The 26,007-nt window shown below is 34.6% G+C and overlaps 1 protein-coding gene across 1 annotated transcript; it reads left to right on the forward strand.

Moving 5' to 3' along the window:
• Nucleotides 1-11,897: 11,897 nt before the first annotated feature.
• LOC7487122 (uncharacterized) lies at nucleotides 11,898-13,652 on the forward strand. The gene has a single exon (XM_024581822.2). The coding sequence runs from the start codon at nucleotides 11,957-11,959 to the stop codon at nucleotides 13,439-13,441; it is 1,485 nt and encodes a 494-aa protein (XP_024437590.2). The 5' UTR covers nucleotides 11,898-11,956; the 3' UTR covers nucleotides 13,442-13,652.
• Nucleotides 13,653-26,007: the final 12,355 nt, after the last annotated feature.

Genomic DNA, 26,007 nt, shown 5'->3' on the forward strand with positions numbered 1-26,007 from the left:
TTGACTAGAAAGGAAGTTAAGTTTGAATGTTTCAAGGAATGTGAAAAAAGCTTCCAGGAATTGAAGCAGAGATTGACTTCAGCTCTCGTGCTGACAGTTCCAGAAGGATAAGAGGGATTTATAGTTTATAGTGATGCTTCTAGTAAATGTTTAGGTTGTGTGTTGATGCAGCATGTTAAAGCAATGGCCTATTCTTCTAGGTAGTTGAAGCCACATGAAGTGAATTGCCCTGTACACATGATTTGGAGTTAGCAGTGTTGGTGTTTGCTTTAACATTATGAAGACATTATTTCTATAGGACCTAGGTATAGATTTTCACTGATCATAAGAGTTTAAGATATTTATTGTTGCAAAAGGAGTTAAATATGCGACAAAGGAGATGGATGGGGTTGATAAGAGATTATGATTGTATTATTTACTATTATCCTAGGAAGGCAAACATAGTAGTTAATGCTTTGAGTTGAAAGAATAAGACGATAATTAGTGGGTTAATAGTTTGAGAGAATAGGGAACTATTAGAATTGGTTCAATTGGAGGCACATTTAATGGTAGGGATGAATGGATCATTATTAGCAAGATTGGTAGTACAATCAGTACCAAGAAAGAAGATATTGGATGTTCAAAAGAAAGATGAAGTATTAGAGAAAATAAGAAAAACAGTATAATCAGATTCAAGTATACTATTTAGTATTTTGAAAGATAGATTGTTAGTAATAAAAATGAGGATTTGCCTATCTAATGACAAGGCCTTAAATAAGCAAATTCTTAGTGAGGAGCAATGAGTCCAAACTTGTCGTCATTCTTCATGGAAGTACAAAAATATATAGGGATTTAAAGGAAAATTATTAGTAGCCTAAAATGTAAAGAGAGATAGCTGAATATGTGGCAAAATATGGGGTTTGTCAGCAAGTAAAAGCGGAGCATCAATGACCTGCAAGGCAATTACAGTCTCTACTAGTCCTAAAGTGGAAATGGGAGTTTATTACTATAGACTTTGTATTTGGATTACCGAGAAGTAAGAAAGGAAATGATGTAGTATGGGTAATTATAGATAGGTTGACTAAATCTGCCTTATTTTTAACAATGAAGAAAAGTGATTATGTGGATAAATTGGCTAAAATGTATGTAAATGAAATGGTTAGACTCCATAGGGTTCCAGTGCCTATAGTTTCTAACAAAAATCCTTGGTTTACTTCTAGGTTATGGTTAAGCATTCAACTAGCCATGGGTACAAAGTTGAATTTGAGTACTGCCTTTCACCCATAGACAAATGGATAATCAGAAAGAATGATTTAAATTTTGGTAGATTTATTGAGATCTTGCATGTTATTGTTTGAAGGGCATTAGGAAGATTATTTGCCATTGGTGAAATTTACGTACAATAACAGCTACCAAGCCATAATTGGTATGGCACCTTATGAAGATTTGTATGGAAGGAAGTGTCGCACTTTTGTGTGTTGAGATGAGGTTGGTGAAAGAAAATTGATAGGGCCAAAACGAGTATAGATGTAAATCCCGAGAAAAAAAAAAGGGGTTGGATTAAATTAAAGGAAATAAACTAAACTAAAAAGAAGTGGGGGCAAAACGAATACACTTAAAGAAAATAGGGCCTAAATGTTAATAAGAATAGTTATAGAGCATAAGTACTCCTATTCTCACCAAAAACAGATCTGCAGATAACGTAAAGAAAGAAAAGAGGGAGTTTTTATATTCATTTTTACAAATCAAGAGAGAAACACCAAAATTTCAAAAACCCATCCAAGATTAAGGGTTATAGGTAGAATAAACATTGGTGGGAAAGAGATTAACAAGAGAAATTGAACGAGAAGAGAAGAGGGGAGGGTCGGCTGTCATTAGAAAGAAAAAGAGGGATCAAAACCATGATTCGTACCGGGTAAGGTATTATAAATCTGCTCTTATGAGTCATTTCAAGTCGATTATGAATTGATGCTTGGATGTTAATTTATAGATTTGAGTTCTTAGACTTGAATTGAGAAAAAAGTATGAGTTGCTAAATTAAAGAACTTCATGTGTTGTATGTAAATGGAAAGATTGATGAATCTGGACAGTTTCATCTCTTGACTTTAAGAGATATTTCAGGTAGGAGGATGAAGGAATTAGGATTAGGTTCCTCATAGAAATTGTAGGTTTGGATGTTGGCTAACTAATGAAGTTGGTCTTGCTCAATTTGGAGTTATAGAACTCCAGCTATGGGTCACCAGCCGAGACTAGGTCATGACAGACCCTATAGGGTAGGTCTAGTTCGTTGATGAGAAATTTTGACTGCCTTTGAGGTAGAACTGGGTTCTCCTTCCTTCAGAAAACTTGTAGCCTCATGTCTTAGCTTTCTAACAAGACTAATCTCGCTTGAATCGGAGTTTTATAACTCTAGATATAGTTAAAAATCTGAAGAGAGGTCAGACAGTAACAGTTCAAAAAAGAGACAGTAACAGTTCAAAAAAAAATGAGACAGTAACAGTTCAAAAATGAGACAGTAACAATTCAATATCTAGACAGTAACAATTCAAAAACGAGACAGTAACAGTTCAAAAACGAGACAGTGATAGTTCGGGATTTAAACAGAAACGGTTATATATATATATATATATATATATAGACAAAGAATGACAATATTAATAGGTGAAATGAGAAAAACATAAAATATTAAGAAATGACTGAAAGAAAGACTTATTGGTTGTTGATATGGTTATAATAAAACATATCCTTGGGTGAGGAAAACTTATGAGATAAACCTGTGAATTTCAGGAGGGACCACAGGCGTGGTGCAGCAGCAGCAGGGGAGCACGAGTAGAGCTTCTATTGCAGGTAGGTGAATCGCACCTATACTTCCTAGTTAATTCCATGATTTATTTATATTACCAATGTGAAATGTGAATTACTAAATGTATGTGTATTCAAGATGGAAACTTGTTGTGTGAATTGCCAAATGATGAAATTATCACTGACAAAAGAAATATGAGAAGTATGATTTGAGGCGTAAACTAGCATACATTTAGTGTATGTTAGGATCCCTGGTAAGGGGATCGCCATGTGTTGGCTAGCATACATTTAGTGTATGTTAGGATCCCGGGTAAGGGGATCACCTTGCATCGACTCCTATGGGGTGATGATGATGATACCAGTGAAATTGGTATCGGTAATGTGATAAGCAAGAATAATCATGGTTGATCTCATAAAGTCTGGAATGAAGGTTGAAAGTGACAGAGGGAACAATTATTAATAGTTGAATAAGGAAGAGATTCTAATAAATACTAGAAGGGAGAAGCAAATGAACTATGAATGCATTTTACCCTGTTGAAATTGTTAGATTTTCGTGTTGTTATATTTATTGTAATATTCACCTTTCAATAATATGTATTTTGTTTCAAGATCATCGCATGCACGACAGAAGTAGATCCTAGCTTATGTTCCCTTGTTGTAATCTAGGTTCTAGGGAGTATATCCTTGTATTTTGTAAACATGAATGTTGGTATAACTTAATTTGTATAACAAATGTTTAAACTTGATTGAATGAATTTAACCATGTAGTTCATATAACCATATTTCATATTATGTATTTATATTTATTTATTTTTATCCATCCATAATGATATTTTGTTATATAATGCATATCATAAATATTGTGGTTAATAGGGTGAGTATAAATGTGGAATTGAAACCCAAGATGATTAGGTCGGGAATTAAGTTATGAGATGCGAGCTATTAGAAGTATAAATAGATTCCATGTCAATAACTTGGGACCTTCCGGTATAGGGGGGACTTTGTCGAAATTTCGGTAGATTTTAATACGAAGACCATGAATATAGATATATATATAAAAATTAATTACTCTGTTTTTCGATTGACATGAGATTGTCGTTTTATCTCGGAATGAGGGATGTTACAATAGATAACTACTGAAAAGGTGAAAATAATTCAAGAAAGAATGAAGAAAGCACAAGTATTCCTTAAAGTTGCAGCATGGAGAAATACTATCCATTTTGGAATAAAGGGCAAATTGACGCCAATGTGTATATTGGTCCTTTCGAGATTGTTAAAAGAATTGGCCCGGTTGGTTATTGATTGCCCTATCTTCACACCTAGCAAAGATACAATAATGTATTCCATGTGTCATTATTTTGAAAAGTAAAGTTAGATCCTATGAGGACTTTGCCACAACTTCTTGTGGAAGTTCAAGAAAATTTAACTGTTGAAGTGTAGCCAATACGAAATTTGGATTGATGTATAAAGGAGCTACGAAATAAAAAAATGCCTTTAATGAGAATCTTATGGAGAAGCTCCCAATCGTAGAAGGTTAAAGAGAGTCTGAAATGATGAAGAATTATCATAAATTATTTTTTCACCCAAGAACAAAAATTTCAGGGACAAAATTTATTTTCAGGGTCATTTTGGGTTGATTCAAGATATTTGGGCCAAGACAATTGATCATACTTCAACAAAAGATGAACACTTGATTAAAGTATGTTCATCTTTAATTAAGGAACTTTAATTAATGTTAATGGAACTTAAATAAAATTCACAATAAAAAAGGGGGAGGCAACAAACACTAGATTTTCTTGAGTTGTGGTAAAGTCTTTATAGAGCCAAACACAAGGCTAACAACCTCCTTTACACTTTGGGCTGCATGTTTGCATTGAGTTTTGGGCTTTGTTGTTTTAATTGTTATCAAACTTAATTTATTGTATTTATGGTTTTATGTTCGGACCATTTAGTTTTAGGTTTTTGTCATTATAAACACACTTTTGAAAGGGTGTAAGGGTTCTAAATTTGATGAAGGAAATATATGTGTGTTTGAGAGTATTCTCCCACGTTGGTTCTCTAATGAACTGAATCAACTTATTAAAAAACAACTATCTTTATAGCATTATCATATACTTCTCGTTCGTGAATTGTTATTCATTGAGTGCGAGTTTCAGATTCCAATAGTATTGGTGCTCAGGTTCAAGGTAATCTTTGTATTATATTTTCAAACTTGATTTCTTAGCTTTTCGAGAGTTGTATCACTTACATGTGGGATATGTGATCGTGTGATCATGAGGTTCACATCAAATAACTTATTCATGAGCCAAAATAGAAAGAGCATTAGTTAGCCCAAAAGATATAACTAGGAATTTATAATGCCTCTCAAGTGTCCAAAAAGCATTCTTTTGGATAATGTCTAGGATCATCTCGATGTGGTGGTATCCTGACCATAGGTCTATTTAAAGAAGTATTAGAAACCACATAGCTCATTGAGCAGCTTTTCCTCCACCAAAATAGGGAAAAAATTTTCCTTTATAGTTCTCTTATTCAAAGCTTTATAATTTATACGCATCCTCCATGACCCTTCTAATTTTCTAACCAATAATATCAGAGAAAAAAATGATTTTAACTTTGCTCAATGGTTCCTAATTCTAAGAGTTCCTTCACAATCCTTTTAATTTCTTCTTCTAGTAATATGGATACATGTATGGCCTAACATTAATGGGAGAGGTTCCCTCCTTCAATGTTATGTGGTGATCATGACCCTTAAATGGGGGTAACCCTTTAGGTTCTTGAAAAACTTCCTCAAATTCCTAAAGAAATTCTTGTACTAGTTCGGGTTTGTTGTAAAACCCAACAAACATTTCAGCAAAAGGCCGACCTATACTAAACAAAATCTAGGGGAACAAACCGACCTACTCTAAGGAGGACTTGGGAAGGGGGGGAAACTAGTTATAGGATGACTTAAAGAGGAATAAGAACAAAGTGGAACAACCCTCAAACACTCTAGCACATTTATGAGGGATATAAATACAAGGGGGAGAAAAAGAGGTGACTCTTCCTCTCCCCCAGAAACGATAGCAACCATTGTTGCAGCTAACCCTCTTTCCCAAGGAGAAACCGAACCAGACCAACTTGCATGCAAGCCCCCTTAAGTGTAGAGTGAAGAGAGAGTTGGGAAAAGAAAGAGGAAACCAAAGCCATGGAAGAAGAAGGAGAGTAGGAGAGGAAATGAGGAAAACTGAAAAAGAGAAGAACAAACCACCAAAACCTTCACAAGGGTTGTTAAAAATGTGAGGTAAGACTAATATCATCTCCTTGGCTGAGTGTTACCTCACGGTTTAGGAAAAGGAGAGGGGGAACCTGAAAATAGAAGGGGTAGTGTTCTTGCACCTTAACTCATGAAATTATGATTAGATGGATAGACCTAAGTAGAACAAAGAACGAAAGAACACATGCACATACCCTTTACTCAAGAAACATGAATAATTTTGAATGTATAAACCTAGCGGAGGGCCGACCATAGTGAAGGCTGGACAAAATATGAGTTAATATGATGAAATGCATAGATTGTGACCTTGTTAGAGTCTTAGATCACGCTGGAACCAAAACAAAACTTATGCTTGTGTTAATGACATGAATTCTACATATGTGATTGAAGAAATTGCATGAAAATGTGTTGGAATGATGTTCTGTGCATAATTGTGTTGTCATTGAACCTTAGAAGCATGCTAAAGCTAAAACAGAAATCACACCATGTTAATGCCTTGATTTTGTGTATGTAATGGATGAACTTGTTTATTTAGGAAACAAATGGTTAAATGTATGAGCATGACATGTTGTTGCGAATATGATTGTGTAAGACTTGATGAAATGCATGCAAAAGATTGTATGAAAAGGGCAACTATGTTTCGGCCAAGAAAAGGAATCATGAAGAAACCTCACATGATGAACATCTTTAGAATGACATGAAATAGTATGGAATTAGAACCTGTTATGTGTTGTTGAATTACTAGTAATTATATTGATGAATTTGGATAATACCATTGAGAACTTAAAGTGATGATTAGGGGATTCTTTTGAAGAATATGTATGTTAAGATTTGATTGTGCATTGTTGATGGTCTTGTGATAAAATTTGAACACTATTAATTTTGGTATATGTTCAAACTCAGTTAGGGGTGAGTTATAAAGAGGGAAAGCTTAGCGTAGACCTTATACTTAGTCGAGGGAAAGAGTAAAACTAGAAATGACTCAAAAGTCACTGATGATTTCTGAATCGGCAGCGACTCAATTTTCATCAACGATCTTTATGTCAATGGTAGAATATGTGCGCTAACGATTCTATGCGTCAACCACAAAACTTATTGCATTGACGATTTCTGGGTCAGTCGCTACTCAATTTTTGTTAACGATCTATGTGTTAGCAGTAGAATATATCTATGTGTTAGTCGTCGAACTGATTGTGGTGACGATTCTTGAGTCAGCAGCGATTCAGTTTTTTTCAATGATCTCTATGTCAACAAAATAATATGTGCGCTGATGATTCTATGCTCCATCCATAAAAGTGATTACATTGATGATTTTTGGGTTGGCAACGACTCAGTTTTCATCAACGATCTTTATGTGAACAATAGAATATACACGCTGACGATTCTATACGTCAACCGTAGAACTGATTGCGTTGACGATTCCTGGGTCAAGAGCGACTCAGTTTTTGTCAACGATTCTTGAGTCAATAATGAGTGTGTGTGCTGATGAATCCAAGCATCAGCCAATGAAGCAGTTTCGTTGATGATTTTTGAGTCGGCAGCGACTCAGTTTTTGTTGATGATTTCTAAATCGATAGTGAACATATTTGCTGACGATTTCGGACGTCAGTCGTGGAACCAGTTTTCGCTGATGATTTTTATGTCATCAGTGAACAAGTTTTTGCTGACGATCTCTGTGTCACCAGCAAACCAATTTTCACTAATGACTTTCTGTGGCAACAACAACTTAGTTCGCTGATGAATTTCATATCAGAAATGATTTAATGCTTGTGACGACTTCGTTGTCAATCTGACCTAAGTCACTATGAAACTCAAGAATTTAAATGTTGGGACGCCGCGAGTGGCCACGTTTAAAATAAAGAGAAGTGTCGTGAGATGATGTTTGTTGTATGATTGTGTAATATGTGGAACACTTGAATGTGAACATGTGTATTCTTGAAATATGTATGATGATGGTTATATGGTTGATTGATAGGAGTATGCTGATTACGACCATTTGATATGTCAGGTGGTACAACCGGGATCGGACCTTCGACCGGACGAGAACACTCTATAGGAGGAACATGTAGGTGACTTCTACCCCCTTCTAGCAAAATGTTAATTTTCCAAAATGTATTCTTTATAAAAGATCTATAACTAAGTTGTAGTGAATACTAAATTGATATAGAATGATTGAATGAGCAATATGATTAGCTTCAGCTAATAGTATCCTAGAGGAATGACCGAGATGTGATTGATGATTAGCTTTGGTTAATGGTATCCTAGAGGGATGATCATGTTATGGTTGATGATTAACTTCGGCTAAAGGCATCCTAGAAGGATAGTCGGGTTTTGTTCGATGATTAATTACGATTAATGACATCTGAGAGGGATGTCCGGGTTTGAATATCGTAATTATCTTCGGTAGTTGATGAAATGATATAGAATTTATTACATATGCAAGAAGTAATGAAAGGATTATATTCTTCTAGACTATGAACAAAAAGTAACATTAATATTCCTTGGTTATCTATTAACATATTTAAATTATTTATAATTCTTGTCTTTATCTTTGTACTATAATAGAAACATCACACCAACAAGGTGCTTAAGAAACCCTATTCTACGGGTCCATATATTTTGAAAAGAACTATATATTCACATGTTTTAGATGTTATGTATTTGGTAGGAACAAATATACTAGTTGTATAGTTGTCGTTCGACACTTTTGTATAAACTCGTAACAATAATAATATCAAATTAGGGATGTGATGTAAACTTGTGTACATGTAAATATAATGTTATGTTGTATGTGTATTAAGTGTTTTTATATATTTGGAAATATTGAATTACACAATCGTTCAAGTATTGTGGCATGCTAATGAATGAAACCTAATTATAAATTCTCAGGATGTTATTGCGAGAAGCATCGAGAACATACTAGCTTTCAAAAAAAAAATTACCATCAATTTTTGCCATAAAAAAATAGGTCATTACAACTTTCATGCCATACAAGTTATAGGTCATGCTCACGGCCATTCCAAGCTATACAAAGTCAAAGCTACTCTTAGCCATTAAAGCCATACAAGTTCCATGTCATACATGAGTTAAACATAGATACACATTCCCTATAACTTTATGTTTTTCCTTTTCCTATACATTATTCCCGCCGCCCATATTTAATAATTTAAGTATCGTAGGGTCTTCTATTCCAAAAGGAGATTGGTTTTAAAGAACAACCCAAGTTAGAGACAAAGGTTCATGACCATCACTCCACTAGCCTAAAATGCAGCTATAAAAGTCCTATTCCTTCCTAAAGTTTTTTCCCAATTTCATCAATATTTATTTATGTCATGTTTGTTCCAAGTTTTTCTTGATGTATAACTTTGTTCAAAATTTATGAGGAAATAATGAAATTTATTTCTTAAAAAAAACTAAAAGGGTTTAGTTTTTGTGGTTTGGAATAATGAAACGACCATTTTGCCCTTCTTAAACAAAATTAACAAACTTGTTATTGGGGGTACTACGATATTTTTCACATGATTCATTGGTCATTATCATATTGATTGGGAAAAATTAGTCTTTTATATTTTTAATTAGTCTTTTTATATTTTTTTCAACATGGTAAAATTACTTACTTACCCTTTAAAGCAAAAAATATTAAATTAGTGTTCAAGGGCCTTTTCATCTTTTTTTAAGCATAATGAAATCATTGAATTACCATTAAAATAAAAAAATATCAAGTAGGTGTCCTAGGCTTTTTTGTATTTCAACCTGGTTTTTTTAATTATAATTTGTTTGATAGAGGGACAATTTGATATTTTAATAAATACAAAATGTTATTATAAAAAGAAAAAGTGGTTAGTGTGTGCAACACACACGCCAACATGTGGAAGATGCATATGCCATTCAGGCAAAGCATGAGGCGTCTTATAGTTCTAGAACGTCATTTGAATCGTTTAAGCAACCTCTCCATTTCTTGGTGACACATGTGGTCAATAGACCTTTGGTTTGATGTTGACGATCTTTTTCTTCTTCCTTTTATTCTCTTTTTTTCTTGATTTTTACACCTAACTCTCTAATTTCTCAAAACAGCCCTTCAATTTATTTTTTCTTTAGATTTGGTTTTTGTTCTTTTTGTTACTATTTTTTTTATTTTAAATAATTTATAAAATCAATTTTTTTTCAATTTCATCCCCTTTCAGTTTTTTTCATCTATTATATTTGGTTCTTATTATTTTAATTGTTATTTGTTTTATTTTTTAAATTTTGAATGATTGAGAATTTTACTTCGTGATTTTTTGAGGTTTATCTTTTATAGGGCAATCAAATCTCATAACCCGTGTCTCGAGTTAGTCGAGTTAACACGAGATGACTAATGTTTTTTTATTCTTATTTTTCTAATTGATTTTTTTTTAGTTCTGCCTTTTATTATTTAGTTTGCTTAATAGTTGACCTCCAATGTTTTATTTAATTTTTTTTATACGGGTTTATCATAACCTCATAACTAACCAGACTGTGAATTTGGCATGTTGACTCGAGTTAATTTTTTGTTTTTTTTTATCAATTCATCATTTAGTGTTTGATTTATTGGTAATTAAGCTTTGGTTTTTTTTTTTATTTCTCTCTATATGAGGTTATCTTGTTCTCATTCAATTTTTTTCTTTGTTATCAAATAAGATCGTTGAAACATTTAAAAAATATTTAGATGGTATCTTTTTATTATATGAAAAATATTTATTTCTTCTGATTAGTCATTGTTATTTTTTTATTTTTTTTATTATTATTGGTTTTTTTTAATTATATTATTAAATTAACCAAACTTCATCGAATAGAGAGTTCTAAATTATTTTTTGCTAGTTTAAAAACATTATCATTAGTTGAATAATTTTTTAAGTTAAAAAATAAAATGTAACACAGACACCTATCTAATACATGCTAAATTGAGCAAGGTTGTCAATTCCGTTTTGGTAGGTGTTTCGTTTTTTCAATTGGAACGAAATGTTTTAGTTTCGGAGTGTAAGGCGTGCTGTTTTGGGGTTGTACTGTTCATATATATATATATATATATATTCAACAAACATAATTCAAATTCAAAATAAATTAACTATAAATTATGCAATACAAACACAATGTCAAACAAATATAATTTCAAAATTTAAAATATTTCTAAATAGTCAAGATTAAATAGATCTTTAACTTAAAGTAATTCAACTTAAACAAAATATCAAAATATTATGAAAGTAAAATGTTTTAACACAAATATTTTAAATATAAAGTTAGGTCAATGTTATTAAGGCTAATGGAATCTAAAGCATCCCTTGTTTTGCTCAAATTCCTACAAAGTATAAACATGAAAAAAACAACATGAATATAAACCATATATATTAGTGATAAATCTAATTTTAAAAAATTAATATCATTGTTAATGAAAATAGTAATAATAATTTTCAATGTTATTATTAATATCATTGTTATAGAAAATAGTAATAAAAAAGATCTTTTTATAATTGGGTGGTTTAATTAATTAAATTGAATAAGGTTCAATTTGATTCAATGGCTTTTCAAGAGCGGAACGGAACATGTGGAATGGAACCGGAACGTTTCGGGCGGAATTTAGCCGAAAAATCCGGAACGGACCGAGATTTAAAATGAGATAAAATTTGTTCCGTTTTTTGAATTGGTATGGAATGTTTCGACCATTTCAAGCGGAACGGAACGGAATTGACAACCTTAAAATTGAGGATCATCATTGCAAATTGATCAATTGATCATTGAAGGACTATTTAATTATGCATGATACTAGTGGGACTAATTTATTAATTTCAAGAAAGTAGGGAAAGTAAGTTATAATTAACTCAGCTAACAGTAATACCCCACCACTCAAACAAAACAACTCACCATCATCTGTTTTTTAGCAGACCTGAAAATTGCCTCTTTCGAATGAACAGAAAACAAATTAAGAATATGGCAAATATCTCCTGCCGTCTCTGCGGTTCCGAAACCAACACCAACGCCGACGCCGACGCCGACGAACAAGCCTTAACCATAGACCCTTATTTCCCACTCTTCTCGTCCTCTCTCCACGATGATCCCTTCCTTCATCAACCCGAACCAACCCATTTCAACATCCACTCTCTGGATCACCAAGACGACGACGCCGTTTCAGATCCCGAATCAGTTATCCTCAACTTTCCTGATCTCTCAGACCGCGAGAACCAGGTCAGTTTCGTTATGGATTTGTTTCAACAACGTGTCGAGCAGTCCCAGCTACTTTGTCAAGATGTTGATGAGGACGACGATGTTGTTTGTTCCCATTTGGTCTACGATTCGCTTAAAGATTCAGATTTCGGTGTTATTGAGGAGAACTCTATATACAATTTAGAGCTTGATTTGGGATTAGGGTTTGGTTTAGATAGTCAAGAGAATTCTGGGTTTCAAAATATAGACGCTAATTATAATGATAATGATAACGATAACGATGTTGTTTATAATGATAGTAATGTTATTATTGACGATGATGATGATGATGATGATTACTTTATTGAGAGAAGGGTTTCTGGAATTGAATCATGTGAGGCTGAGTCTACTGTGAGTATTCATGCTAATGCAATCAGGGTTGTTGGGTTCGGGTCTGATTCGGATTCTGAGAATAACCAGAATTCTTTAGCTATTGATTTAAATTCTGGGGATGAGTATGGTTTGGATGTGACTGTAGGGAATGGAAGTTTTGGTGATGGTGCCGACTATGATGATGATGATGATGTCAGTGTTACAATTCCGCTTTGTTGGGATTCGCTTCAATTGGAGGATCATAGGGAAAACAATGAGGATTTTGAGTGGGAGGAAGTGGATGGTCGTGTTGAGGAGAGAGAGGTTCTAAGTATGTTTATTGATGATGATGAGGCATCTGTTTCACTTTCCATTTCACCTCTTATTGCTGCTCCTGAGGATCTAGTCAATGTAGAGAGAGGAGGATTAGATAATTTGGAGTGGCAGGTTTTATTGAATGCCAACAACTTGGACCATGACCATAATTCTGAGCCTTATTTGGGCGGTCATGATGATTATATTTATACAGCAGAGTATGAGACTTTGTTTGGTCAATTCATGGAGAATGAGAATGCAATGATGGGTCGGCCTCCTGCAGCAAAGTCTGTTGTTGAGAAACTTCCATCAATGGTTGTGACGAAAGGGGATGTGGAGAGTAATAATGCAGTTTGTGCGGTTTGCAAGGATGATACAAATGTGGGGGAGAGAGTGAAACAGTTGCCTTGCATGCACCGTTATCATGGTGAATGCATTGTGCCATGGCTGGGGATTAGGAATACTTGTCCTGTTTGTCGGTATGAGTTGCCAACGGATGATGCAGATTATGAGCGAAGAAAGGTGGCAGAAAGACCTGCTTCTGCTGGTCATCGTCTTTGATTGATAATTTCTTCGCTTATGGATGATTTGTTTTTTTTTTTTTTGAGCTGTAGGGTTGTCAAAAATGTAGATATTGTTGTTGCAATGAGTTTGTCTCTGTCAGGATATGGGATTACTAATTTATTATGGATTTTGGGTCAGTGTATAAGATTGTTTCCATTCTTGCATTGTAATATTTGGATTTTAAATACTGACTCCCTATTCTTGCTAATTGGTTACTTTAGGCTCCAGAAGGCGCATCTTTTGCATATTGTTACTCATTTGAGGTTTCTGGTATTATGTTTGGGATTAGGAAGACCTTTTTGGCTTTTATATTCATTTAAATGGACCTCAACCTAGTTCACTTTGTGGTCAAAATAATAAATTAACGTTTATAGGAACTAAATTCTGATTATTCTAGTATGACGATAGCTAGGCATGGTAGCTGAACTACGGAATTACGATAGTTTCTATTTGAAGAGTTCGTATGAAAGCACTGAAGCATATTGCACTTTTAGTTCACAGGCATCTTCCTCCGTGAATTCCATTTTCTGGAGCAAATTGAGAGGGTAGGGTTTGAAGTGCCATTTATTCTTGTGTAGTGTCCCGGCCATTTATTCTTGATGAAGTGGCATTTTGGTAGTTCAGAATGGTGTAGATCATCAAGTGAATGTTTTGGATAGTATATAAGAGTACCACTGGTTGTCAAAGGATGCTGTAGCGAAAAAAAATGGATCGAAATCTTTTACAAGGTCCAACATTAGTCATTAGATCAGCTAGTATGGCAAGGGAATTGAATGTGTTGCCATGATAAGTGAATGTCCGGTATCTTTCATTCTTGATAAAAGTGCATCTACAAGGAGTGAAATAGTCGAGAAGGAAAGGCCTTGTGAATTTTTTCATGATTTCTGCGTACTCTCTGATCGTTAAAGAGCTCTATGCATTTGCGTTGTGCATGACAAGAGCTCATTTTGATGTCAATGTGGTTTGTACTAGCAATCTTCTTTGCTGTGGGAAGGCAATGGTGGAGCTGCCTCACGTAGTGGTGGGGATTGGGACGGGGGCTTTCACTATCTTGTGAGATTAGCCGCTGGGCCCATTTTAGTTCAGCTATTTAGCATGTACATTAACACGGGCATCATCATGATCAAGTATGCTCAAACATAATAAAGTACTTTATGAAATTCAAGGAAAAAGAAAAGAGATGATGTATCCGGAATTTTTTTAATGCATATGCAACGATTTCTTCTTCATTAAGATCTTTCAAGTTTGGTTGTGCAACTGGAAAGTAGCTTTCTATCCACTTTAGAAAAGAGTAGAAAAAGGAAAAAGAAAAGCAAAAATGTTAGAATATAAAACAAAAGCATACGTGAACAATCAAATTAACAAAAGCAAAAATGTCAAGTCTTTCCACTCTACAATCCCCTACAATACGAAAAAGCAGAGAAGAAAATATCCCTGGTGCTTCATGGAGGGTTTTTTTTCCCATCAAAGTTGTAATTTGGCATCCATTAAAAAAGACCAGCCAAGTAAGGACATTAGCCTAGCAAGATCCGGTCCGGTTCACCCTTTCAGTGCGGTCAACTAGTTTCTCTATTGGCTGTCGATCGACTTATTTTGGTCAACCGGTTGGTTCATACTGATCAATTGTTTAAGGAGAAATGGGGTTTTTTTTCCGGTTGTATTCAACTTGTTTTGTATATAAGATTCAGTTTCTAGTGATTTTTGAATGTATAATTTATTTCTTCATATAGGTTCAACTAATATAGCTCCAATTGATCCTCAGAGAGTCGATTTGCTTCGATTTTGTTTCCTTCCTTTTATTTCTATCTTTCCAGTTGAGTGAGATAATTTCTATTATACATTGTGTGTTTGTGTATTGGTATGAAATGATGAGTATCATTGCTATTGTTGATTATATAAAACTGATTAGTTATTGTTATTTTGTTTTCTTTTTAAATACTCATCATATGCTTGTTTGATTTGAACATGGTCCATATATCCTCTATATTTGTTTTGATGTGACCATGCTTACATTATGAATCTTGATGATAAACCATGAACCCTATGTCTATACTATTTTTTTCATTTGAGCTCGTAATTCTTGTTATCCCATTTAGACCGATGTTAGAAACTCTAGACTAATGGAGGGTAGTTAGTTACTCCATGCTAACGGAGAGTAGTTAGCTTGTGTGTGCATGGTATTCTGTTTCCTAGCTCGAGAGTAGGGTGCCAGTACTGTGCGGATTAGCCTCCCACACACACACACACACATATTCCCTAACTGACGAGTAGGATGTCAGTAATATGATATGTAATTCTGACATGCATACTTCTTTTGTACACCATTTGATATGACATCTTTGATATACCTGTTTCGTTCGATACTTGATTTATGTAATCATGTTCACTTATCTTAAAATGTATATTAACATGTATTATAGTTATTACCTCTTATTGAGTGTTTGGACTCACCCCTCCATTCATATTTTTCAGGTCTTTAGTTCAGTTTCAGTAGCAGGATCTTTTGGATGTGTTCTTCCTGCTTCTTGAGTCGGTATGCCTTGAGGCTTTTTGATCCTCAAGGTCGTTTGTTCCTCAAGGCCATTAATTTATTCTTTATTTGTTATTAATAGATACTCTACATAATGATTTTAATTATATTTTGAATTCGTTTTGAATTATTTATGAAAGAGACAAATTTTAATTTATTTATTAAATTCCTCAGTTTTGGATATTTTGTTTTATGCTAAACTATTTTATGACTTTTATGATATCAAATATGTAAGTTCTAAAGCTTAGCAGAGGCGGGGCACCTTGAGGTGCTACGTTTGTGTTGTAGGTCATGGGCCTGAGAATCAAGTCATGACAAAGGTGGTATCGAAGCCTAGTTTGCAAAACTCGTCTTTTTATCAAATTTCATCTTTTTACTAAGACTCTGTTTTGTAAACTATGTAGCTTAGGATCTGTCTTGTCTTTCTTGCCATTCATTCCTTAAATTCTTCAACTCTTTGCTCAGTATATGTTTTCCCTTTGAATTTTGCTATCATTTTGACAAGTGAACACTTGTTAGGAATATGCTGAGGGATAGATGTGTAGGAAATGTCGGTCGAGGCCAAGGCCACAAGGATCTCGATAAGGTTCTTTTGGTTCAGCTTAGGAACCCAAGATGAGGAGGTAGGGCCAAGAACCCTTTACCCCCACCCCCGCCTCCGTATATGGAGGATGAGGCTTAAGATGTATAGTTAGTAGGAGGAAGAGGTGAAGACAAGAATCTGGTTGTGGATTAAGAATCCACCGATAAAACAGCTCCTGCTAGTGGTGATATGGATAGGATTGGTCAGGCTATACAAACCTGGCCAACCTCATAGTAGAGAGAGAAATGAATAGGGATGTGCTTTCATAGATAGTGCATGGAGTGAAGATGCCATTATCTGAGTTCGTGTAGTGATTTTGGCATCCTTCAGACTTGAAGGAGATGTGTTGTAGAAAATCAGCAGCGAAAACTGGTTCGCTGCTGGCCGTACAATTCGGCAGCGAAACTGCTTCACTGCAGGTCGAATAATTCGGCAGCAAAACTGATTTGCTGCAGGCCGCACAATTCGACGGAAACTGTTTCGCTACAGGCACTTCAATTTCGACAGGGAATGCTAATTCGCTGCGGACAACTAGATTTCGGTAGCTAACACACTTTCGGCAACGAATGCTAATTCGCTGCAGCCAATACACTTTCAGCAGGGAATGCTAATTCACTGCAGACAACTCAATTTCGGTAGTGAATGTTGATTCGCTACAAACAACTCAATTTCGGCAGCGAATCACAGATTCGCTGCAGACAACACGATTTGGTAACGAAAACCGATTCGTTGCAGGCAACACCATTCGACAGTGAAACCTAATTCGCTGTAGACAACACAATTCAGCAGAGAAAATTCCTTCGCTGCAGATAACACAAATCGGCAACGAAACTAATTCGTTGCAGGCCACTTAATTCGGCAGCGAAATTAATTCGCTGCATACAAAACAATTCGACAGCGAAACTGGTTCGCTGCAGGCAACACAAATCGGCAGGGAAACTAATTTGCTGCAAACACTCCAAATCGACAGCAAAACTAACTCGTTGTAGGCAACACAATTCGGCAGCGAAAGAATAACACAAATCGAGAATTTTCGCTGCAAATAACACAAATTGACAGCGAAACTAATTCGTTGCAGACCACACAATTCGGCAGCGAACTAATTCGCTGCAGACAACATAACTCTGCACATAACATCATTTTAACATATTATTATACAATTTCATCAAACACAAGCAGAAATTTATGTCATTAACACCAACATATTTCTAGTTTTGGTTTCAGCAGGGTCTAAGGTCCCAATGACTACACAATTTTGTACATAACCCTTTCTAACACAAGTTTTTCTATCATACATGCAAGAATCAAGATGATAACGCCATCATGCATTCTGTTTTAGTTCAAGTATGTCTTTAAGAGTTCAACAAGATCATAATTTCCGCATTTCTTCATCTCATTCCACATTTCATTCAAGTTCATCAATCATTCATTGGAAGTCCAGACATTAACATCAATACAAATTTTGTCTTAGTTCACCAACTTGGTCGGTCCTCTTCTTAGGTTTACACCATCAAAATCACTCATACTCACTTAGATTTCTTTGGTATAAGTCTACACATGAGTTATTATATGCATCATTCCACTTAGATCTTCCATTTAATTATTTCTGAAACTATGTGTGCATGAACATTAAACCTGATAGTTTGGGGTATTCATACCCTCTTTGTTCTGAAATCGTGAGGCAACAACCAGCCAAGGAAGAATACTTCTCTTACCTCATGTTTTTTACAGCTTTAGAGCAGGTTTTGGTGACATGGTTCTTTCCTCAATCTCGATTTTTCCTTCTCTTCCATCTTTGTTGTATAACGGGTCTGTCACACTCCCTCTCCTCTCATGATTTCAACCATCTACGTAACTTTCTAGCTCTCTTGTTCTTCAAACACTCAAGGTATGGGACATGCAACTGATGTAGGTGGGTCTTCTTCTTAGAGAGGGTGGTTGTTGTTGTAGTCACAACTGCTGGCTGGTTATGGGGAAGGGGTCTGGACTCCTCCTTTCATGGCTTCGGCCACTTCTATCTTTCCCTTGGTCACCCTTCTTCTCTAGCATTCAAAGGTAGTGCATGCAGCTAGGTATGCAGCTGTTGCAGGTAGATTTTTGGGGAGAGGAAGAAGGCAAAAGCATGCAGCCTACTTTGGAAAGAGTGCCCATTTCTCTCTCCCTACTGTATTTATACCCCTCTTAAATGCAAAAGGGTGTTCGGACGTTGGACCAAGGTTGTCCTTATCCCCCTTTTGGGTTATCTTTGGGCTGGTTTCTATTCGCATTCTCCCCTAGGATAGGCCGGTCCAACACTAAATTTTTGTTAGGTCTTATAGTGTCGCTGTCGATTAAAAAATCGACAACCACAAACTTTGTCGTTGTCGATTCACAATTCGACAGCGAGAACTACACCACTTCCGATTCAGAAATCAACAGCCAACTGTGCCGCTGTCGATTTCTAAAATCGACAGCGATGATGAAGTCATTTCGGCTGTACTTCTCTCTTATTTTGGGTGTTTACATCTCTTGCATATTTTATTTGATTGAGGAAGATTTCATTAGTTGAACGAGTAACTTCTAGCCCTAAAAAATAATTTAAGTTGCCAAGGTCTTCATAGAGAATTTTTGTCGTAGTTTGTCAATGAGATTGTCAGTGAGTGTCTTATGGTTGCCTATGATTACAATGTCATCAATGTATAAGAGTAAGTAAAGAATATCTATGGCCGATGAATGAAAAAATAGGCTAGAATATTATTGGCTGCAATTAAAACCAATGGTAAATAAAAATGTGCTAAATTGATGAAACCATTCTCTCGGGGCTTGCTTCAAGCCATAAATTGCCTTTTTGAGGTGACAAACATGATGTGGGTGAGAAGCATTAATATATCTTAGTGTTTGTTCCATATAGACCTCTTCTTGTAGAAGACCATATAATAAGGCATTTTTAACGTCAAGTTGATGTATGGTCCAGCCTCAAGAGATGGAGATGGATAGGACAAGTCTGATTGTTGATGCTCGAACAACTGGGCTAAATGTATCATTAAAGTTAAGGCTATAGAGTTGAGCATAGCCTTTAGCAACAAGGCGAGCTTTAAGCCTATAGATTAGTACTTAAAAGTGCATTTTTATTAAGGTTTTATATCATCATATTGCACTTAAAGTATCATTTAATTCCCTAACTTAAGCATGTTTTATAATAACAAGTCTAATAATATAAGATGACTTTAATTTATGGAAAATGCTCATTTTAAATGTAAGAAAATCTCACAATTCAAAGGATTGATTGATGTGATTAACTATTGAAAATAAAAGGATAAAGAAATGGCTAAGCTTAGAGAAGAGATACTGGTTCAATTCAAACTAGAACACCAATCAGTCATTGGGTCATATCTGAAGCTGTAGACCTTGGATTTAGGTTTGGTTTATCTTGATGGAAAGCTAAGACATAGGCCTAAAACATTCATGAGGAGTCCAAGATTCAAATCTGTTGTTTTCAAGGTCAAATCTTAGCAACAAGAGAGACGTCCGAATTTGTCCTGCAGCCCAGACATTGTTTAGTGTCCAGCCCATATCTCAAGTTCTAGAAATCCAAATAAGCTCATTCTTTTTTTGGTGGAAATCTGAGACAAATTCCTACAATGTTCATGGATACCACTTTGCTGAATTCTGATTGTAGCAATGCCATTGCATCTAGAAAACAAATCCATACCTAAACCACCAAGTCCACTAAGTCAATAGTTGGCCACTAAATCAATAATTAATTACCAAATGAATAGTTCTTTTTAACCTATAAAAGGAGGCATTTGTCATATATTTAGGCATCTTGGTTTTCAGATCAAGATCATTTTCTTGCTTTCTCTCTTTGTAATGTTCAAGTTCTATTTCATGTTTTATTTTCATTAATCTCTTGTTTATGCTTTTTATCATAACTATGTTCTTGATTTGTTTATTTGTGTTTATCTTCTTTATTATGTTTAGTTAAGTTTATTTTGTCAAGGTGAAAAGGTTTCACTAATGGTGTTAGAATAAGTATAATATAAACTCAAGAAGGACTTCAATGCTTATATTTAAGAAAGTTTGCTATTAACATGTCTTATCATTTTTATTTTATTTACTCTTAATACCTTGCTTGTTAAATAGTTAATCTAGATTTATGTTGTATAACACTTGGTACAATAAATGTTTGATCCTTTATAGTCTTCGGTCGACATCGTTGTTATGAGAGGAACTTGATTTGTTGTTAACATAAGTTAGCATCATGAATACCTGACAATATTTATAAGTATGGTGTTACTTAAATAAGATGATTAATATGATCATGTTAATAATTTATAATGAGCTAATAATGATAAATCATCCGATTCATAAAAAGAGTTTATACTATACTTATTTAAAATACTATTAGTGGATCCTCTAACCTTGACAACTGTTTTTATCATTATTTAATCCTCACATTAATCTCACATCTCAAAGATCTCTTTAACTCTTTTTAAAATTATATATATTATTTATAATTTCTATAGTTGACCTCCATGTGGATCAACCCCGGTCTTGCCGGGTTATTTATTACTTTGACACTCCTACACTTGGTATAAGACATCACTCTTTGATCGTGTCACCTATCAACAGTTCCATCCGAATGATATTTAGTACGAAAGACCCATTTTGATCCAACAACATTTTTAGTAGATGGTTTTTGGACTAAATCCTATGTTTTTTTGAGTTTGAGAGCATGAATTTCATCATTCATTGCAACGAGCCATTCTGGAGTCTTGGCAGCACTTTTGAATCCTTTTAGTTCCTTCATTACTAGAATAGAGAATAGTAAAGGAGAGGATGGAACTTGATAAACATAATTGGAATGTTTTGACTTCGATATACCAACTTTGCCATGAGTTGTCATAGGATGAGAATTCTAAGTTAAGGAATTCAAAATTTATGAAGGTTGCATATCTGATACAACTACAGGTGCTGAATTACTTGGAGAAGGTAGAGGCATTGATGACACTCGAGGATTGTCCAACTCTAAGGCACAAGATTTACATGGCTGAGGCTTAGTTTCGTGTGGTCATGGTTGAGAACCTGCAGAAGGATTAGTACCAGGCAAGGAAGAATTTGATATGCAGGGATCATGAAAGGAAATGAAATCTGAAAGGGCTGGAGAAGGCTGCATATTAAAAGACGAAGATGGAAATATTGTCTCATCAAATATGCATGCCTAGTTACAAAAACTCAATGTGTTGTAGTATCTAAACATCGAAATCCTTTATAGGAAGTATTGTGTCCAATAAAGATGCAAGGAAGACTTCTTGGTTCAAATTTATGTTTAGCATAGTCACGCAAATATGGAAAGCACAAGTCTCATCAAATCATGCATGCTTGGTTACAAAAACTCGATATGTTGTAGGATCTAAACACCGAAATCCTATATAGGAAGTATTGTATCCAAGAAAAATGCAAGGAAGACTTATTGGTTCAAATTTATGTTTAGCGTAGTCACGCAAATATGGAAAGCACAAGCAGTCAAATGTGCGAAACATAGCATAAGTAGGAGTCTTACTATACAGAATTTTAAATGGAGAGACTTCATTCAAGATAGGTGTAGGCAAGCGATTAATGATGTAAAAGGCTGTACTGAAAGCTTCAACCTAAAAATAAAGAGGAGAATTAGCATAAAAAAGCATTGTGAGACTTGTTTCAGTACGGTGTCTATGTTTCCTTTTGGCTCTACCATTTTGAGATGGTGTACAGGGACAAGAAATTTGATGATGAATGCCATATTTAATTAAATGAGATTTAAAAATGGTACTCGAGAATTCACCTCCCCTATCACTTTAAAATGTTTTTATTTTTTCCAAGAACTGATTTTCAACCAAGGTTTGAAATCTTATGAAGGTTTGATAAAAATCACCTTTTGTGCTTCAATGGATAAAACCAAGTGAAGCATGAGTGATCATTGATAAAAATGACATAATATTGATATCCTGAGATTGAAGTTATAGGTGTTGGTCCCCATAAGTCACAATGTATGAGACCTAAGATATTGTTTGAGCAACTGTCACTGGTTTGAAATGGAAGTTTATGGCTTTTTAAGCCTTTTGACAACTAACACATAAAGATGGATTGGGCAATATAGAGGTGAGAGATAAAAGACCATTTTTTTTTTAGCATGGAAATTATTTTAGATGATACATGGCCTAAACGAGCATACTAAATATCAAAGGAATGACAAAGATTCTATTTGGTAATAGCAGGAAAAAAGGCATGGTTTCCACGCTTCAATACATAGAGGTCATCTACTCGATCATTGTTTGCCACACTACCTTTTGAGTTTGAAGATTCTGTATGAGAGAATGGTTGTCAGTAAAGGAAACATATAAAGGAAAATCACTTGTAAGCTTACTGATAGATAACATATTTTTGGTTATTTGTGGAACAACAAGAACATCGTTTAATGTAAGAGAAGGAGTAGGAGAGCATGGACCCATATGTGTAATGGGTATAGATGATCCATTACCAACAATAACTTTGTCTGTACCAGTGTAAGGTTCCACATTGTCAAGTTAAGACACATATGAGGTCATGTGTGTCGAAGCTCCTATATCAGTATACCAGTCAGTAGTGTCATTGCTAATTGTGCAATTTGTAAGTGCTTCAGCAATATATGCATCATGTTTTGTGTATTGATTTTTATAGTTCGTGGCATAATGCCCTTCTTCACGACATATTTGACATCGAGGAGGACATTTATACTGTTGTTTGCCATGATTTCCTCCTTTGAATTGGCCTCCCTTATATTTCTATTGATAATTATTAGGCTTTGCATTTCGATTGAAAGAGGAGGCATTAGCAATATAAGCAGAGGTATCTGCATTATTATTAATGGACTTGAAGAAAAGATCAAAGCTTTCAGCCCTAGACAACATCGTTGAAACTCGGAATTAGAATTCAAGAGAGTTGAGTAGTAGAAAAGGTTGAGAATTCATGGCCTAGACCATGTAAATACCAGTAAACTTTGTCAGTATCTTCAATTGGTCGTCCCATTGCTAATAGTTGATCACAATGAGATTTGAATGCCTGAGAGTATTTTGAAACACTGCAAGAGCCATGTTTCATGAGATTAAGTTCATCCTTGATTTGAAGCTCACGAACCTTGGACTCGTGGTTGAAAGCAGTTTCAAGGGTAGTTCAAACATCTTTTGATATTGTAAGTCTAATAACTACAGATAATGCTTCCTCTATAAGAGAGGAAAGAAGAAGCCTCATAATAAGTTGGTCATTTTGCTTCCAAAGATCATTGGTTACGGGATCAGTTGTAGCGGAAGGCATTAAGGTTGAACCATCAACATAACCATAGAATTTTTGGCATTGTAGTAGGGGTACAACTTGGTTGTGCCAGAGGAGAAAGTTTGTTGATGATAATTTTATTGTTACCATGTGAACCATGGTGTTGAAGGTGAGGGTAGTTGTAACGACCCGGCTTTTTTAGAGTCAAAATCGATGGAATTTTTTTTCGTCCAGTTCTGGATGTTTTTCACCATATCATTTTGCAAATTTATAATTGCATTTCATTCATTAACAAGGCACAATCCACGTAGGATAACGTAAATCAACATTCCCATAAAACACATTCTCAATACACATGCCCATAATATTTTATTTTCATACTCATATGTTTACAATATATCATATTGATATACTCATAAATTTACATTCTTGTTCTATCTCGTTATCATCACAAGTTCATACAAGAGTGTCGAACAGCAAGTTACACAACTAGTATTTTTGTTATCCTGACCTCATGTAATTTCACAACATGACATCCTCATAAGAAGAATACCTCATACATATATTCATACACATCATATCTATGTGATTGCACATTCACATCTGTGTTCCATTTCATTTTGTCATTAGAAGTCTTTACAAAAAGGGTCTGGTGACTAATTGAGCGATTTACATGTCTGTTCATACAGAATTCATATCACTCATAACATGCGAATATATAATTCTTTTCAAATAAGTGAGCTATGAAATGGATTTCCTCATGCACCATATTGGTATGATGTCCCTGTTACAACATAAGGTAATTTCAGGCATTATAGGCAAATTAAAAAAAAATATAATAAAGCAATATTAACATTACATTTCACTTATGGATCAAAAAAGCATAATTCTTTCATTTCTCATTACTTATGTAAATATCACCCTTAATAAATCATCAATTACCGAGGCTAATTACAATAATTAGACCCGGTCATCCATCTCAAATACCGTTAACCGAACTAACGTTATTCTTTATTTAAAATATAACAATCGTAGTTCTTTCATATATTTGATATATACAGAACATAGTACCCATGAACGCATCAACTCTTGAAACTAACTTATAACTCTCAAATCCAGCAGTCCTCTTAGGATGTCATTACCCAAAGCTAATCGTTTGTTCATCCAGGTCATCCACTTAGGATGCCATTAGCCGAAGCTAATCATTTATCAGTCCCGATCATCCATTTAAGATGCCATTAGCCGAAGCTAATCATTTATCCATCTCGGTCATCCACTTAGGATGCCATTAGCCAAAAGTAATCATTTATCAGTTCAGTCCTGGTCATCCAGTTAGGATGTCATTAGCCAAAGCTAATCATTTATCAGTCCTGGTCATCCACTTAAGATGCTATTAGCCGAAGCTAATCATTAACCTATCAAACGTTCCAGAGGTTGTTTATGTAATCACTATAACAAGATATTATATCCTTTGTTATACACCAATAAACATTCCATAAGAGTTTAACATTAGGATAACACAACAAAAGACCCTTCATATTTTTCATCCAACCATTCATGACGGTTAATATTCAATAAAATACAATACAACAATAGATCCATCGTAATACTCATGTAAAAATTCATCACAATTACATTCAATAAAATACAATAGTAGAGCCCTCGTAATACTCATACAAAAATTCATCACAATTACATTCAATAAAATACAACAGTAAAGCCCTCGTAATACTCATACAACCATTCGTTACAATTACATTCCATAAAATACAATAGTAGATTCTTTATAATATTCATACAACTATTCGTCACCTTTGCACTCAATAAAATACAACACTAGATCTTTCATAATACTCATACAATCATTCGTCAGTAGCCCAAATTCATAATAGCCCAATCAACATCTCATAATCAGTTAAATATTCATCGCAGCACGATAATATATCCATCTCAAACAAGTCATTTTAGAACATTAACATTTTCGTCATTGTTTCAACATTCATCAAGTATTCAATCGACATTTCATAGTCATTTTGACAATCATCCAGAATTCAATCAAACTCTCCTTCATCATTTCATTATTCAATAAGGATTTAATAATATATCATCATAAGTAAATCATTTCAAAACATAAACATCATACGAGAAAAAGGTGGGAACCATCTACCTATTTCACCTACA

The sequence above is a fragment of the Populus trichocarpa genome, chromosome 12, assembly GCF_000002775.5.
Source record: "Populus trichocarpa isolate Nisqually-1 chromosome 12, P.trichocarpa_v4.1, whole genome shotgun sequence".
Lineage (NCBI taxonomy): Eukaryota > Viridiplantae > Streptophyta > Magnoliopsida > Malpighiales > Salicaceae > Populus > Populus trichocarpa.